Raw genomic sequence first — 14,579 nt, forward strand, 5'->3', positions numbered from 1 at the left:
GAAGCTTTGAGCTGCCAAGACACTTCCCCAGTTGGAAGCCAGTTTTATTATAAAAAGATATGATTATATCAACACCAGTACTGCCAAACAATGACAATTAATTACAAAATTAGAAGCAAAGCAGACATTACATAGCATAACCCAATTTTATCTGTTAATATGCAATTTGGGTTCTTGTTTGGATATATTACCAAAAATTCTTTTTTTTTAATTTTATACTAGCATTTACTAGAGTATTTACTTGGTATTTGAGTCTAATTATTTTGATTGGTACAAACCACCATTTCCTTACTTATTGTTGCACCAAGGGCGTAGCCACGAGGGGGCCTGGGTAGGCCTTGGCCCCCTCATTTACATGTCCGCCCCCTCAGATTTCCAATTGCTTAAAATAAAATAAGAAAATGTTGAAGTTTGATTGACAGCTGTTTTCAAACTTGATTGGATTAGCTCATGTCAGGTGTTGTTGTGCGTAACTTATGCTGTCATCTTTTCAAGAGAGTTCATTAATATTTTGTGACAATGGCAGATGGCGCGCAAAGTACAATATTACGCTTTTTTAAAAAAAGCAAGGAAAGATAAGCGAGAATAAGAAAATGTGCCATCTATATCATCTGAGTCTACTTAATGTTCTGCTAAAACGGTGAAGTAAATATGCTGTTTTAAATGTGTACAGGTGTTAAGCTGTTTTATTTATAGGTATATAAATAAAATAACAAATATAAAAAAAATATATAGTTGCCCCCTCATTTTAAGATGGGACCCCCCAAAAATAAAATTCTAGCTACGCCCTGGTTGCACATTGACTTTCCATTCCAGTTCTATCAAATAATGTCATTTGCTCTATGACTATCTATTAACAAATAGATGGCAAATCTGTTTGATTAACATAACTTTCAACCAAGGTTTTGGTGTAAAGAATTTATTTTATGTGTAATACAATATCTAATAAACATGTATAAATGCAGCACATCATATATTCCTCTACTCTGTAAAAAATAATACTGGATTTACTTAAAAATATAGTGCATCATTTTTGCATCCACTATCTTTTAACTTGGAATTTTAAGCAGTTGCATAAGTTGCTTAAAATTCCATGTAAAACTTACTTTAAAAATGAATGCAAAAATGATATACTATATTTTTAAGTAAACCCAGCCTTTATTTTTTTCAGTGTAATATTCAGGATGCTGGAGTCATTCATGCAGAAATAAGGCCTGGGGGATTGCAGCAGTCTTTAGACTAAAAGCCTTCTTGTCTGGGTCAGTATGTTGAAAGGGAGACTCTTAACTGCACTGATTTATGCTGAAGATCCAGACTGATCCAGGTTACACACTGCTATAGTTACTATAACCACAGAAGCAACTCTTATCAGATAAAACTTCAATGTTGTTTTAAAGTGATCATTCTTGGTAAAAAAATCATTGCAAAATTGCAAGCATGCATTTTTTATCAGTCTCATGTTTAATTTTCCATAAGTCCAAAAACTATTTCTTTAAAGGCTTCCCTCTGGGCTCGGAGTCTCTCCTTAATGCCTGCCCTGCCAAGGGAATACCTTACTATGGTGACCTAGCAGAGATGCAATCTAATAAAACCTTTTTGAGCCTAGAAGACAGATGTGTGACTGTTTGCAGTAGAAAATATGTCGGCTACTGTGGTTTAACTTTCAATCTGCCATTAATTTTCTGTCACTGGAGATTATTTTTGATGATACATTGTGTATTATTTTACATTTGCATATATTAAACATATTAAAGCAAATAATGCATAATCCACAGGAAACATTTAACAAAGCACAAAACATGCAATTCCTTATTATATATAACTGAATGAGATACTGAAATTGAATAACATACTGTAAATATTTGTAATTTTACAATAAAAATAACATTATTATTATTATTATTATTAATAAACAACAGTAATCATTTTAACAAATGAAAAAAAAAATATGCACTGCAGGTCTCTACTTTCAAATGGACATCCTAGAATGATTTAAAAGAATCACATTTTAGGACCTCACATTGAACTAATTATTGGTACTTTATCTGACGTAGTCTCTTCTGTTTCCACCTCACTGAATTCCACAATCTCCGAATCCTCCTCGTTGACACTCTCTATGAAGTGCACATTTCTAATGCATGTGTTTGTTTTCTTGCAGTTGGCGTTCTTGACTGACTCATGCTCTCCAATCATTGAGTGACTGTTGTCTGTGATGCCATGTAATCGGCTATTGCTAAGAAAAGCAGATCCTCTTTTGCCCGATGTTGTGTGGAAGAAAGAAAATGTCTGTTCAGTGTGTCCCGTGTCTGTGATACAGACAGAAGACTGACTTGGGTCATTATATACACTGGAATCTTTAGGAGGTTCTGATTTTTTCTTTTTGCTCAATATGAAGTTAAGGAATCCAGTCACTAGCAGCATAACTCCTGTAAAGGTATATTCAGAGTTTACTGATTCATCATATTAACCGCATATTTGTTAAATGTTATTTATTTTAGAGAGTATACGACTATAAGTCAATAGTTTTAACGTCAGTGCACTGTCAGAAAGAAATGGTCAAAAGATCGACCCTATAGATGTCATTGTCACTTAATGTCCCTTTAAAAAGGCCCTAATATGTACAGTATGTATCATTTTGGTGCAGATATGCACTCTTTGGTATCAATATTCACCCATGAGGTACTAATAAATAACTGTTTATGGGCAAATGTGTACTTTTTAAAGGGTACCACCCCAGTGACAGCTATAGGACCATTTTTTGACCAATTGTTTCTGATTGTGTAGTTAAACTTATCACATATTACTGCTACAGTATGTAAATGTTGGGTTATTTTCAACCCAGTGTTGCGTCAAAAAGGTACAAACCCAACCCGTTGGTTTGTAATTTAACACATGCTGGGTTGTTTCAACCAAAAATGCTTAACCCATTGTTGGGTCAAGTATAAACATTTTCTTGGTTAATTTAACCCAGCTGTTGGGTTTGTCCCTTTTTGACCCAACGCTGGGTTGGAAGTAACCTTTTTAGAGTGTACAGCCCAAGCACCTGGTATTACAGCATGCCATGCAAGCACTGGATGCAGGAAACACATTAAAGACATCATTGTGTAGTATAGAAATTTTTGGAAGCCCCCAACTTTGGCTATCTTCTTCCAAATAATGAAGAACTTCCATGTAGGTGGACAACTAAAAACAAGAAACCCAATGTTGTTAAAAATTATTTGCCACACATCGGGAACCATACATTAGAAACTACAAAATGTGAATAAAAATGGTTGAAATCTAAACTTTACACATTCAAGAATACATATTTTAACTTAAAGGGCACCTATTTCAATGCTAAAAAACAACGTTATTTTGTGTATTTGGTATAATACAATGTGTTTGCGTGGTTTATTGAAAAAAAAAAACGCATTATTTTCCACTCATTTTATTTCACTTTTTTTTGCTATGTCCCTGATTGGCCAGCTAATATGTACGTCGTGATTGGCCTGAATATCTCTGACGTCAGTCGGAAATGTGATGCTCCCATGTTTGAAAGATTCGCTCACAATGCAATGCTAACAGGAGTTAACTTACTGTACAGGCTGAGTCGAAGCGGGAGGAATTATGATAATGTCGTTCTTGTCTACATCAACAATCACAGGAAGTAAACTGTTGCCTACAATCCGTGTGTTTGTTGTAGTCCAAGAAAAGAGATTAACGTTGGAGAACATAACTCACGTCATTGTTTACTTTGGGTTATGTACCTTTTGCATATCGTTAACATGTACTAATACACACTTATGCTGAGTTTACACCAGACGCGTTTTGGGCGTCAAAATCGCGTATACCGCGCCTAGTTTGCCGCTTGAACACTTTGAATGCATTCGCGCGTGTAGAGCGGAGTAGACGCGCGGAAAAAGCAAGCATTTGACGCGCGTCCGAAGCAAAATCCGCTTCTTGTGGGAGGGGCAACTGCTGTGCGAGTGTCTGTTTGCAAGATGACTGATGTTACTTATGCATTTATCAAGAGAGTTACCAGTTTGTATTGGGTAACCTTACTGTAGGGGGAAAATAAACGGCGCGGGTCGATAAACGTCACGTGACTCAAAAGTGAAGTGTGTATTTCAACTTACCAGGTTGCCCAAAGTCCTTACTGACACTCTTCCAAGCGAGGTCCTTTTTATTCCTGTCTCCTCTATAGAAATAACAACTTGTGTCATCAACTCGGGCGTCAGCCGCAAATTCGCATGAACCGCAAAATGCACAAAAGCACCATTCGCGCGTACCGCGCACAACGCTCAATTCGCGCCTTTCGCGCGAGCTTCACGCGCGAATGAGGCGGAAACGCGTCTTCCGCTCCGCGCCGAACGCCTCTTCCGCGCCGCGGGACCTTCTGACGCGCGTCAACACATCTGCACATTGACTTAAAATTGAAATCACTCGCGCTTCACGCCTCTACCGCGGTTGGTGTAAACGCAGCATTAACATTGAAATCACTCGCGCTTCACGCCTCTACCGCGATTGGTGTAAACGTACCATTACACACCAAAGGAAATGTAAAAACGTGAATCGGACCATAGGTGCCCTTTAAAATCATATTTTAAGGAATTAAAAATAAAATGATCAAATAAAGTTATTGATTTGAACTTATTAAATGGGAAAACATACGTGAAGCACATTGCCACCAGAGCATCAATAAAATATGCAACTTCAAAAAACATTATCGCCACTGAAGAAAACCTGTTGTAAATGCAAACAGAAGTAATTAATATATTGCAGTGGTTTATTTTATTTTAATCTTCGCTAAGCGTGTTGGAATCTAGACAGTTCAGCAGAACAAAGCAATACTTTATTCATTTGTTCCACTTTATGCTTTAATCCACAGTGAGCAATACATACTATGTAAGCTTGATGTTCCAGTCACTTCATTGCATTCTCATGTTCATGCATGTACACAAACCCTTTATGTTTACTTCTCAAGAAAACATCGCCCTGTCGGTCATGCACAACTTCTCTGGTTTGGCTGTTAGCCCAGACAGATCAGACAATCTGAGACAAAAGGCCAACTTGCTTCCATCTGTGCGTAACTCCCAGGAGAAGCTACTGTACTTCCAGCAACTGTTAGAAATTCAGCGTATCTACTTTTGCGGATGATATATAAACTGAAAATGATTCAGTTAATTTACTTGAGGGAATCACTAAACTAATGTATTGTAATAAAACTTCTAATATAAACTGTCTGGGTGGGTTGTGAACCATTTGCGGTTGCTGAAAAATGGTTAATGATAAATAAAGTCTGCTTATTCATTTCTATATAAGCAGCATAAGCAAAATTTTGTGTTTGTGTACCTGCAAACAAGGGTTCTGCAATAGAGGGTATGCATTGATGTCACTTTTCCATGTGAGTGGCAAACGTTCAACAAAATGGCTGGTTTTCATAGTGGCTGCCGCGAAAATGGCAGTAAAACTGACTATTATCAGCTTAAATTAAATTTAGTTGAACTTGATAGCAGAGGTGGACAATACTTTTACATAAGTTACATTGTCCAAGCATCTGTGCTTTATTAGGGTGTTTGTATTGGGAAAAAATTTACTTCACTACATTCTAAAGCATATAATCATACTGTGTATTCTTTAATATTACATATTAAAATGTATTTAATACCTAATTACATTAAAATTGTGTACTTTTACTTGAGTAAAAGTATGTTAATGTACTTAAATATTAAGTGTAAAACAAAAACTTGTATTTATGAAATGTAATAGAGGAAAAATTATGATAATATGCTTTAGAATGTATGTTCTCCAAAGAAAAAGACGGATAAAATACAAATACTTGACAAAACACTTTTAAGTAGAAAGTAAAACCTCTGCTTGATAGTGACCCTAGCAACTTGTCAACCCACCTGTGGTCTTTGGACGTTGGCATAAATGATCAATTTACTTCTACCTTCTGTGTTTTTTAACAGTTTGTAAAACGATAGCTCCAAATTCTTGTTAATCTGTTAGTACTGTCTTTTGCCATTCAGTGGGCGTAACCGCAGGCACTTTCGGCGAAAGTGCATACCCTCTATACTTTGAAATTAGCGAGAGAGTGCAGCATCATGTTTTTAAATGAATTAAAACTATTTTAGCCTTAACTTACTCAGACTACCTATTAAAATCACACCGTGATTGATTCTGGCCTGGGGGGCAGTGCCCTACTGCACCCCTCCCCAAACTCCGCCTATGCAGGGACAGCAATGATCAACACTGTGCTGAATGGTTATACTTGCAAACTTATCAAAAATGCTATATAACCTGACCTATATTTCCTGCATTGTGGAAAAGATCATGTGTAAAACTACAGTATATATGAATAAAAGGTGTTTTAACAATACTCACAGGAGATAGATGGCTAAGCTGTGAAACTCCCCTTGTTTCAGTGTCTCTATGCCCACTGCACAAAGCACTGAAAAACACACAACAATCACACAAAATTGTGTTGAATCAAAGCAACATCTCTGAATAGTAAAACATTACTACTGTTTCATAAGCAATATTTAAACAGCAGGCAGGATCAAATGTAATCTGTTTATTTATTGTTTGTTATACATTTTTGTATGTTATATCCAATGACCACTAGATGTCAGGTTTGCCACATGCATTGCATAGACAAATTGATCCAAGGTCAGCACAGTTGTGCTTAGTAGCAAAACAAACACACAATATTTTGTTCAATTGGTAAGAATGATGTGTGGCAACTTGGAGAAATATTTAAACATATCAAAGATTCTCAGTTTTGTCATTTTAAACACTTTAATTCAAAAATAAAATTGTAGAAATAATGTGAAAACCAAAGAGATTCAACGCCACACTCAAAAACTTTAACAACCTAAAATGATTATTAAAACAGCAAGTCTATTACTTATCAGTCATATAAACACATAATGTTCAAACTTCAAACTTATTTATTTATAAAGCACCTTTAAATGCAACTGTGTTGCCCAAGCAGGTGCCGCACAATACATACCATACAAATCTAAATCACACTTCAAATACCAAACACTATTAAACAAAATAAAAACACATAAGTACCAATGAAGAATAAAAAGAATAAAAACAATTTAAACCCAATAAAACAAACAATCACCTCATTTCAAAAGCCAGAGTAAAAAGAAAGGTCTTTAACTGAGACTGACAATGGCGCCTGTCGAATGTAAATAGGCAGGCTATTCCACATTTTGGGGGCTATAACGGAGAATGCCCAATCCCCTTTTGCCTTCTTTTTGGATTTTGGAACAGCCAGCAACAGACGGGTCATTCTACAAAAAAGGTGGAAATGCTCGTCCCTTGCTTTTGCAGACCCCTTAATCATTTAATTTGACCCAATAATCCAATGATATATATATTTAATAAATATAGACTGTCCTTAACATGATGAGAGAGTTTATTTATGTAATTTTCTTTTTTTCCCTTTTTTAAACTTTTTTTTTAAATGTCTGGTCCTGAAAATTGCCCTGTCCCTTTGATCATACATGGAAGTTGAACTGTGTACTTCTTATTTAAAAACATGTTTTTTTATAAAACAAATCTAATTTACATTTACCTTTAACCCTGTATGAATTTACTAAAACATTGAAATGGTTAAAATACACTACTAATATGAGTAATATCAAATAAATATTTGTCCCCCAAATTTATGTCATTGGTGTTACCCTACCCAAAGCACCTTTATTTTGAAACAATCTTTGAAGTTTTTCTTGGGGCAAGAGGTCAGTGGAAGAAATGCAGTGGAGGAAGGCAAAAGGTTTGTGATTTGTCTAAAATATAAATATCATGATATATCTAAGAATTTTGAGATAAGATTTTTTGGATGTCATTAGTGTTACTCTTTTTTTTTATAGCTGGGAGTGTCAAGATCTTTACATAAAAATACATTATACTGAATAAGTATGTGATTGATACATCTCTGATGAAATAGCACATGGCTAATGGCAGCCATTTTGTTAAAATGTTAGTTTTTTCTGTAAATTGTCATTAGTGTTACCATCATTGGTGTTACCGTCTTCTCTAATGAGTACTTCCTAAACACTATTCCTTTAACTAACCAACATAAAAGCATACAAACAAAACAAGATGGAAAAATGTTTAAGTTTATAAGTTTTATCATATTCATTATCCATTATTATATTCTAATTTTGTCAGGTATTGAAGATACAACGTCATGGATTCTTTATTAAAATGTATTAAAAATTAAACATAGATTAAGCTCCCCGTTTTGCGGATTCATAGATTTGACAAGTTAATTAATGCTATTATAGAAGTTTTGGGTGTTTTGAAAGAAGTTAATTTAAGCAGATTTCCATCACCCGAATTCCACCTTTTTGTAGAATGACCCAGATGATTTGTGGATCTTAAAGGTCTTGCCAGTGTATAGAACTCTAGGAGGTTTAAAATATAGTTTGGGGACATATTATGTAGTGCTTTAAAAGCCATTGTTAAACTTCTAAACTATTTGAGACTTTTCTGGTTGTTCAAGTTTATGTTTAAGTTCATACCATAATGTATTACTTGTTCATGTAACACCATTTTCTCCATATTGACATCAGCAATTTCCTAAGAATAGCGAGTGCAAGTCAACAATTTCCTTATTTAAGGAGTAATTTTTATAAAACACATTCTAGAAATACACATTTCTTCATATAATCACTGCAACAATTAGTTATATTTTAAGGGCTTTCATTTGTGTCACTTTTGTGAAACAATGTCTTACAAGATGACAAATAAAGAGAAGTCTCGCACACTAACAACTTGCAAATAAATACGAGTTTTATTGCAACATTTCAATAATTCGCAACCACAATCCTACCTGCAGAAGTCGAGATGCCAGAAACCCTGCAGGCGCATTCCACCACAGCCCACAAAGCCAGGCCCTTCATGACCAAAGTGATGATCTTTTCCCTTACAACTTTTAATAACAGTTAAAAAGAAAAGCAAATCAGAAGTTTAATGTTTGTAAGAATGGCAACATAAACAATGCCACTGTAACCCTGGTTAGTAATCTCCTTGCCTGAGCTGAAGGGAGCCATGGGTCCTGACGTTTTTCCCGTAGTAATCAGCCTAAAATGAAATCACAAACACTGACCACCCGCTGCTTGTTCCTGCCACATTCCACCTCTATTCAAGGTGAAGGGATAAAATGCAGCAGGCCTAATGAAAAACTTTATAGTTAAAGATTACCTGGCAAAGTGGACGAATGAGCACACACATATGCATACATGTTTATGCACACAAGCCTGTTACAGAATCCTCACTGGTTATGAGCAGTGACCTTCAAGAGCAAGGTTTTTATAGGTGTTGAGGGAAATTACTTTCCGCCAATCAGACAATTAATCAAAGTGTCCTTGGCACGAGGTCAGATGTGTTCTTACACAAAATATGCAGAGAGTCTCAAAAGTCCGGCCGATAAGCCCTGTTCTCGACCGGATGATTAATGGCGGAGAACGCAGGCCTGTTACACGTAGAATATACAGAGACGATTCTGACACGAGACAGATGTTAATCATTCTGGAGGAGACACACTGAACAGACACCATATCATCCAGTCTGCAGTTACCTGTGTCAAAGGTCAGAGTTTTCTCAGTCATAACAGATCAGAAAAGATTAAAGCCATGATGTGCCCGTCCAACCGCACGACACTGTGAGGATCTGTAAAATTACACGTGATTGTATGTGACTACAGTAGAGCAACATTTGCTTTAGGAATTGAACCCACATATGTGGCTTTACTTTCTATTTATAAGGACCGCAGGACAAGAATTAATTTGCTTGATTCAAGGTCTATCAAGGAAACAATAAAACTTCCTCTGTCCCCAAAGATTAAATATCTACTCATTCTCATTCTTCAGGAAATTGTGTTTTAAATGTTCATAAATAAAAAGAAAACACAGGGGATTATGGGAGAATTTGTAAAAGTATCACAGATGTGAATTGTAAATTTTTCAGGTTTATGTGACCGGGACGTTCACAGGACAAAAGCGACAAGACGACGACATCAGTTCTCAGTTAACTCAGGCCCTGAAGGAGACAACATTATATATATACACTGCAATCCAGTTTTGCTATGTTATACAACTCTGACATAAGTTGACTCCTCCTAAAACAAAACAAAAAAAGTAAATCCCCCAACACTTGAACAAGACCACTTTTGTTTGCCAGATTAGCAGTAAATTATTCCAGGTATGTGCATGCATTTCCACGCTGTACTCTTGATTCAGATTGTAAGGGTTATCGACTTACTGTGTATACACTGTACATATGGCATGAACATGTTCTTCTTATCCTTCCCAGAATACAGCATTGATTCTGACTGCCATGCATTCTGATTTCTAGTCTCTGTTCTGGGATCATTTCAATTGAATCAAGCTGCCAAACCAATGAGATGCTGTGGGATCTGCACCCTTATAAACCTGGTCATGAGATTTGAAGGTCTTCTATTTATAAAGAACGTTTTTCACTGTAAAAAAAAAAACACAGCAAGTTTAAACAACTTCATTATGCATGTCAATTCAACCTACTTTTTAAAGTTTTGACTTGTGATAAGTTGGCATAACTTGTTTAGCTTAATTTGTTAAAAGGGACATACTGTATCATGAAAATGTGACTTTTCCATGTATCCATGTGTTCAATACTTATTATCAGTGTCATTTCACTTTATTTATTATGACTCAACTTGTATACTTAAATGTTCTGATTTCTTTGTATGGGTTCGGTGTTTGGCTTGATGGCTACATCTGGTGGACATTTTGTGTCAATGGCCCACTTAGAAATCCCCTTACTGATAAAAATGCTGATGTGTCAAATACTTGTTTTCCTCGCTGTACTCTTGATAATGTATTTATATACCATAGACTTAAACTCCATGTGAAACACAGTTTTTGATGGTCTTTAAAAAAAATTTTACATTATAGACTGATATGGACACAAATTCATATATTTCATCTCTGGGAAAATTTGGGATTAAATAGGTTAAGTGCTATAATTGGGTCCCCAGTGCTTCTATCAACCTTGGAAATGTGAAAAAGAACAACTTAGTTTTGGTAATCCATTTTCTGCAAGCATGTGAAAAAATAGGTAATTGAAATTTGGCTCCCCCTGTGATGTCAGAAGGGGATAATACTGCCCCTTGCTCTGCAGTATCCAACCACAACACTGCCATTTAGTGCAGATATCAGCTCATTTGCATTTTAAAAAGACACACCCAAGCACATTTTTGCTCACACCAACAAAGTGGCAATTTTAACATGCTATAATAAATAATCTATATGATTTTTTTTGTTTAACAATTTTTATTGATCTATATGATATTTTGAGCTTAAACTTCACATCTGTACTCTGGAGACACCAAAGATTTATTTTACATCTTAAGGAATGTCTTGTGAAACGTCCCATTTAAGTTAAAGTAACATAAAAACATATTTTGAAATTATTATTTTTACAGTGTTGTAGTATTCCTCATTTATATATGATGCTTTGGATCATTTTGTCTGCTATTGTCTTTTTTCTGCACACCGTAGGCAAGTTATGCACGTATGTGCACTGTAAAAAATTCCGTAGAAATCGCCGCTGGGTTGCCGGTAGATTTAAATTTATGTTTTTTACTGGCAACATTTTGTTCAAAGTTAAATGAACATTAACTTTACAGAGTCAAACTAAAAAAACAGCATCAAGCAAATCATTCTGGGAAACAAAATCTGAAGCAAGAACATAAAAAGGTTGATGATGATTTCTGGTTCCCAGAATGCTTTGCATGAGGCTGTTATTTTATTCTGTAAAGATAAAGACTTGTTAATATTTAAAATTTATTTAACTTTGAACAAACTCTTGCCAGTAAATAACATAAATTTAAATCTACGGTAAATTACTGGCAACCCAGCTGCAATAACATTGTAATTTCTACGGATTTTTTTACAGTGTGTATCAATTTAGCTTTTAGTTAACAGATAACAAATAGTTTAATAACACAATACTCAAATTGTTGGGGAACATTTCATGTGTTTATAACACAGACAGAACCTGATCTGTACTATTGTAGTAAATTACATTTTCATAGAAATAACAAAGGGATCAATGCACAAACTTTATTCAAACTTTTAACACAATAAAAAACACAAGAAAAACAAATCTCATATCTCACACAGTGTGTTGACAATTTAGACAGCAGCCTTAATTTGTTTTTTTAATGCTCTTAACCAAACAAATCCGAAAACACAACAGATAAACATCAGTGAATTGTTTTGACAACGTCCTGAGAACGTTGAACTAGAAACCAAAACACAAAATCCTTAACATTTACATTTTGGATGTCTGGTTTGTATTTGTGGCTATAACACATTCTGTTCTGCCTTCAAGAACACAATAATAAATCACATTGAATGGCAATGCCCACTGTAAAGGCCTAATCCTACGACAAAAAGAAATGACCTTGTATGATGTAAGACTTTTTCTCCAAATACATATTCACACCGAGTCAAAGGCACTCCTAGATCATATTCTTACAACATACGTGTCCATCACTTTTATGGGCCTTTAAATGATTTGTCTTATTTGTCCCAGTCCTATATAAACATGTGCTGGGTGTGAATAACTCCTCTGGGGATGATATATGAAATTTTATGGCCTTTGAGACGCCTGATATATTGCCTCACCAAAAGAAAACATCTTATCTTTAGTGAACTACAAACATCACATATGACACAAAGCGATTTATCTTGCAGGCACACAGATGAGACTTTTCCAATATACGGATGGGATAAAAACAGACTTGACAATCTGAAATGACTATGATGTTGTCATAGTATGGCACACATTTTTCAAAGATAATTACACTAACCGTATATAAGACACTGCTGAGAAACCTCCAAAACCACTGTTGAAATAACAAAGAGGTCAGGACAGTCTGGGCATTGGATAAATTATAATTTTGTAGAAAGTAAGTTCAAATGTGATATTTATTTAAGGGGTGATTCACACTATCCAAAAGATTTCTGTTTCAAGTAAGACCAAAACATATTGTTCAATCAGTGTTCCTCGTCTTCCTTTCATTACCAATTGTATAATGAGATTTCTGGCATGGATCTGTTATTCATCACGGCCCGCTGGGGTATATTTAATCTTGATTACAATGGCAATTTTATCTTGCTCCATAAACATTTCACGAGAGGATTCTTGGTCGGCATCGCTTTATTCTGCATGCAGAACCTTGCAACGCAAAGTCGTTTTCGAGAAGGTTATGGTTCTTTATATAAATAAATCTCAAGATGACTGATCACTGGCATACTGTTGGCTTTCACTTAAAAAGTTTCATATTTGACCTAGAAACAATCCTGGTTGCAGAGCCAACAGACCCAACAAATCATGAACATAAGTGGATGAGGTGCATTCTAAAAATGCTCAAAGGGGACAAAACCAAGTATGGGGTTAAAATTATTCAAAAATCTCCATATTTGGCCCTATACTGTGTTTAAATTATGGGTTAATTCACACAGACATCTAATATTCTAAGCTTCAACAACAAGTAATAAGAGTGAAAAAACCTAAGCCTCATGCCTTATTAAAGCGATTAGTAAAGCATTCCTTATAAATTAATTACATCATCTGTTTGGCAAAAATGAATCTATTGCTGCCATGTGGCAGAAGGATAAATGTAACTTTGTAAAAGGATGTGGTGGGGTCAGAAAGTCTTTCTTTGCAGAAGCATTTCCTTATAAAAAAAAATTGTGTAGTGTGCAAATATTAATTTTTAAAGAAAAAATAGTTATTTGTGAAAATCCCAAAAGGTTCTCATAGCATCAGTTTGTAAACAGTGAGAATGCATAATGAATGACTTTGGCAATCCATCATTAAATTTGTTTTGTTTTTTTATCGCTGATGTAAAACTGTTAGAAATGAAGTACAAACTGTACCTTTTTTGTCACTGGGATGGTATCCTAAAGTTTAGTTTTGTACCTTTACAGGTACAAAGCATAATACAATTCCTTTAAAAGTACAGTTAAATGCTTTGTACCCCCTAACCTTTAACGTTTTTACTGTATTTTTTTCACGCTGCCAAAAGACGATCTCCCACAAATTATTGGAAATGTATAATGTTTTTCCAGAGAGTTATTGATGAACGAGTGTTTATAAGTAAATTTTTTCATCATATGTTTTTTTCGGTTTCTAAGTTAGGTGTGTAAGATACCAAATACAATGTTATGGCATCTTAACCAGTGTCTTGTTGACTAAAACATAGCATCGTTTTGAAGTCTGCAGCTTTTAGCAACTTTTTTGATGGGCTTGAAAATATTTTGACCCAGCGGGGGTTAATTGTAATGCTGTGTTACAACTAACCCCTCAGCACTTACGATATGAAAACCGCTTTTCTCTTGTTTTAAATAGGCTACACACGAATGATTGCTGGCTGACAACAAAATAAATGTGCCTGTCTTATCAAAAATCGTTTGTCAAATTTATTTTTGTTCATATCTTGTCACGTCAAAGACTGAAATCATAATGAAATGAATGGCTTAAATCAGACTTTGATGCTCATTATCTCAGAATTTGATTTTGAAACTGTA

General features: G+C 35.1%; 1 protein-coding gene and 1 long non-coding RNA gene across 3 annotated transcripts in view; one reads left to right on the forward strand and one right to left on the reverse strand.

Moving 5' to 3' along the window:
• Positions 1-957: 957 nt before the first annotated feature.
• Positions 958-14,579, reverse strand: part of tmem72 (transmembrane protein 72) — a 122,484-nt gene continuing 108,862 nt past the window's right edge. Inside the window, exons 1-7 of one of the 2 annotated variants that reach the window (XM_055171114.2) lie at positions 10,264-10,402; positions 9,035-9,084; positions 8,834-8,932; positions 6,367-6,433; positions 4,651-4,722; positions 3,044-3,183; positions 958-2,426 (exon numbers count right to left, since the gene is read on the reverse strand). In XM_055171114.2, the coding sequence (XP_055027089.2) occupies positions 2,017-2,426; positions 3,044-3,183; positions 4,651-4,722; positions 6,367-6,433; positions 8,834-8,932; positions 9,035-9,053 (807 nt within the window). In that variant the 5' untranslated portion in view covers positions 9,054-9,084; positions 10,264-10,402 and the 3' untranslated portion in view covers positions 958-2,016. Of the gene's footprint in view, positions 2,427-3,043; positions 3,184-4,650; positions 4,723-6,366; positions 6,434-8,833; positions 8,933-9,034; positions 9,085-10,263; positions 10,403-14,579 lie in introns of those variants that run through there. The other variant, XM_073873361.1, reaches the window with a different exon arrangement.
• LOC129416740 (uncharacterized) lies at positions 9,910-10,680 on the forward strand. The gene is made up of 2 exons (XR_008635508.2): positions 9,910-10,203; positions 10,315-10,680. It is a non-coding gene; the product is annotated as an uncharacterized lncRNA (long non-coding RNA).

This window comes from Misgurnus anguillicaudatus, chromosome 11 (genome assembly GCF_027580225.2).
Source record: "Misgurnus anguillicaudatus chromosome 11, ASM2758022v2, whole genome shotgun sequence".
NCBI lineage: Eukaryota > Metazoa > Chordata > Actinopteri > Cypriniformes > Cobitidae > Misgurnus > Misgurnus anguillicaudatus.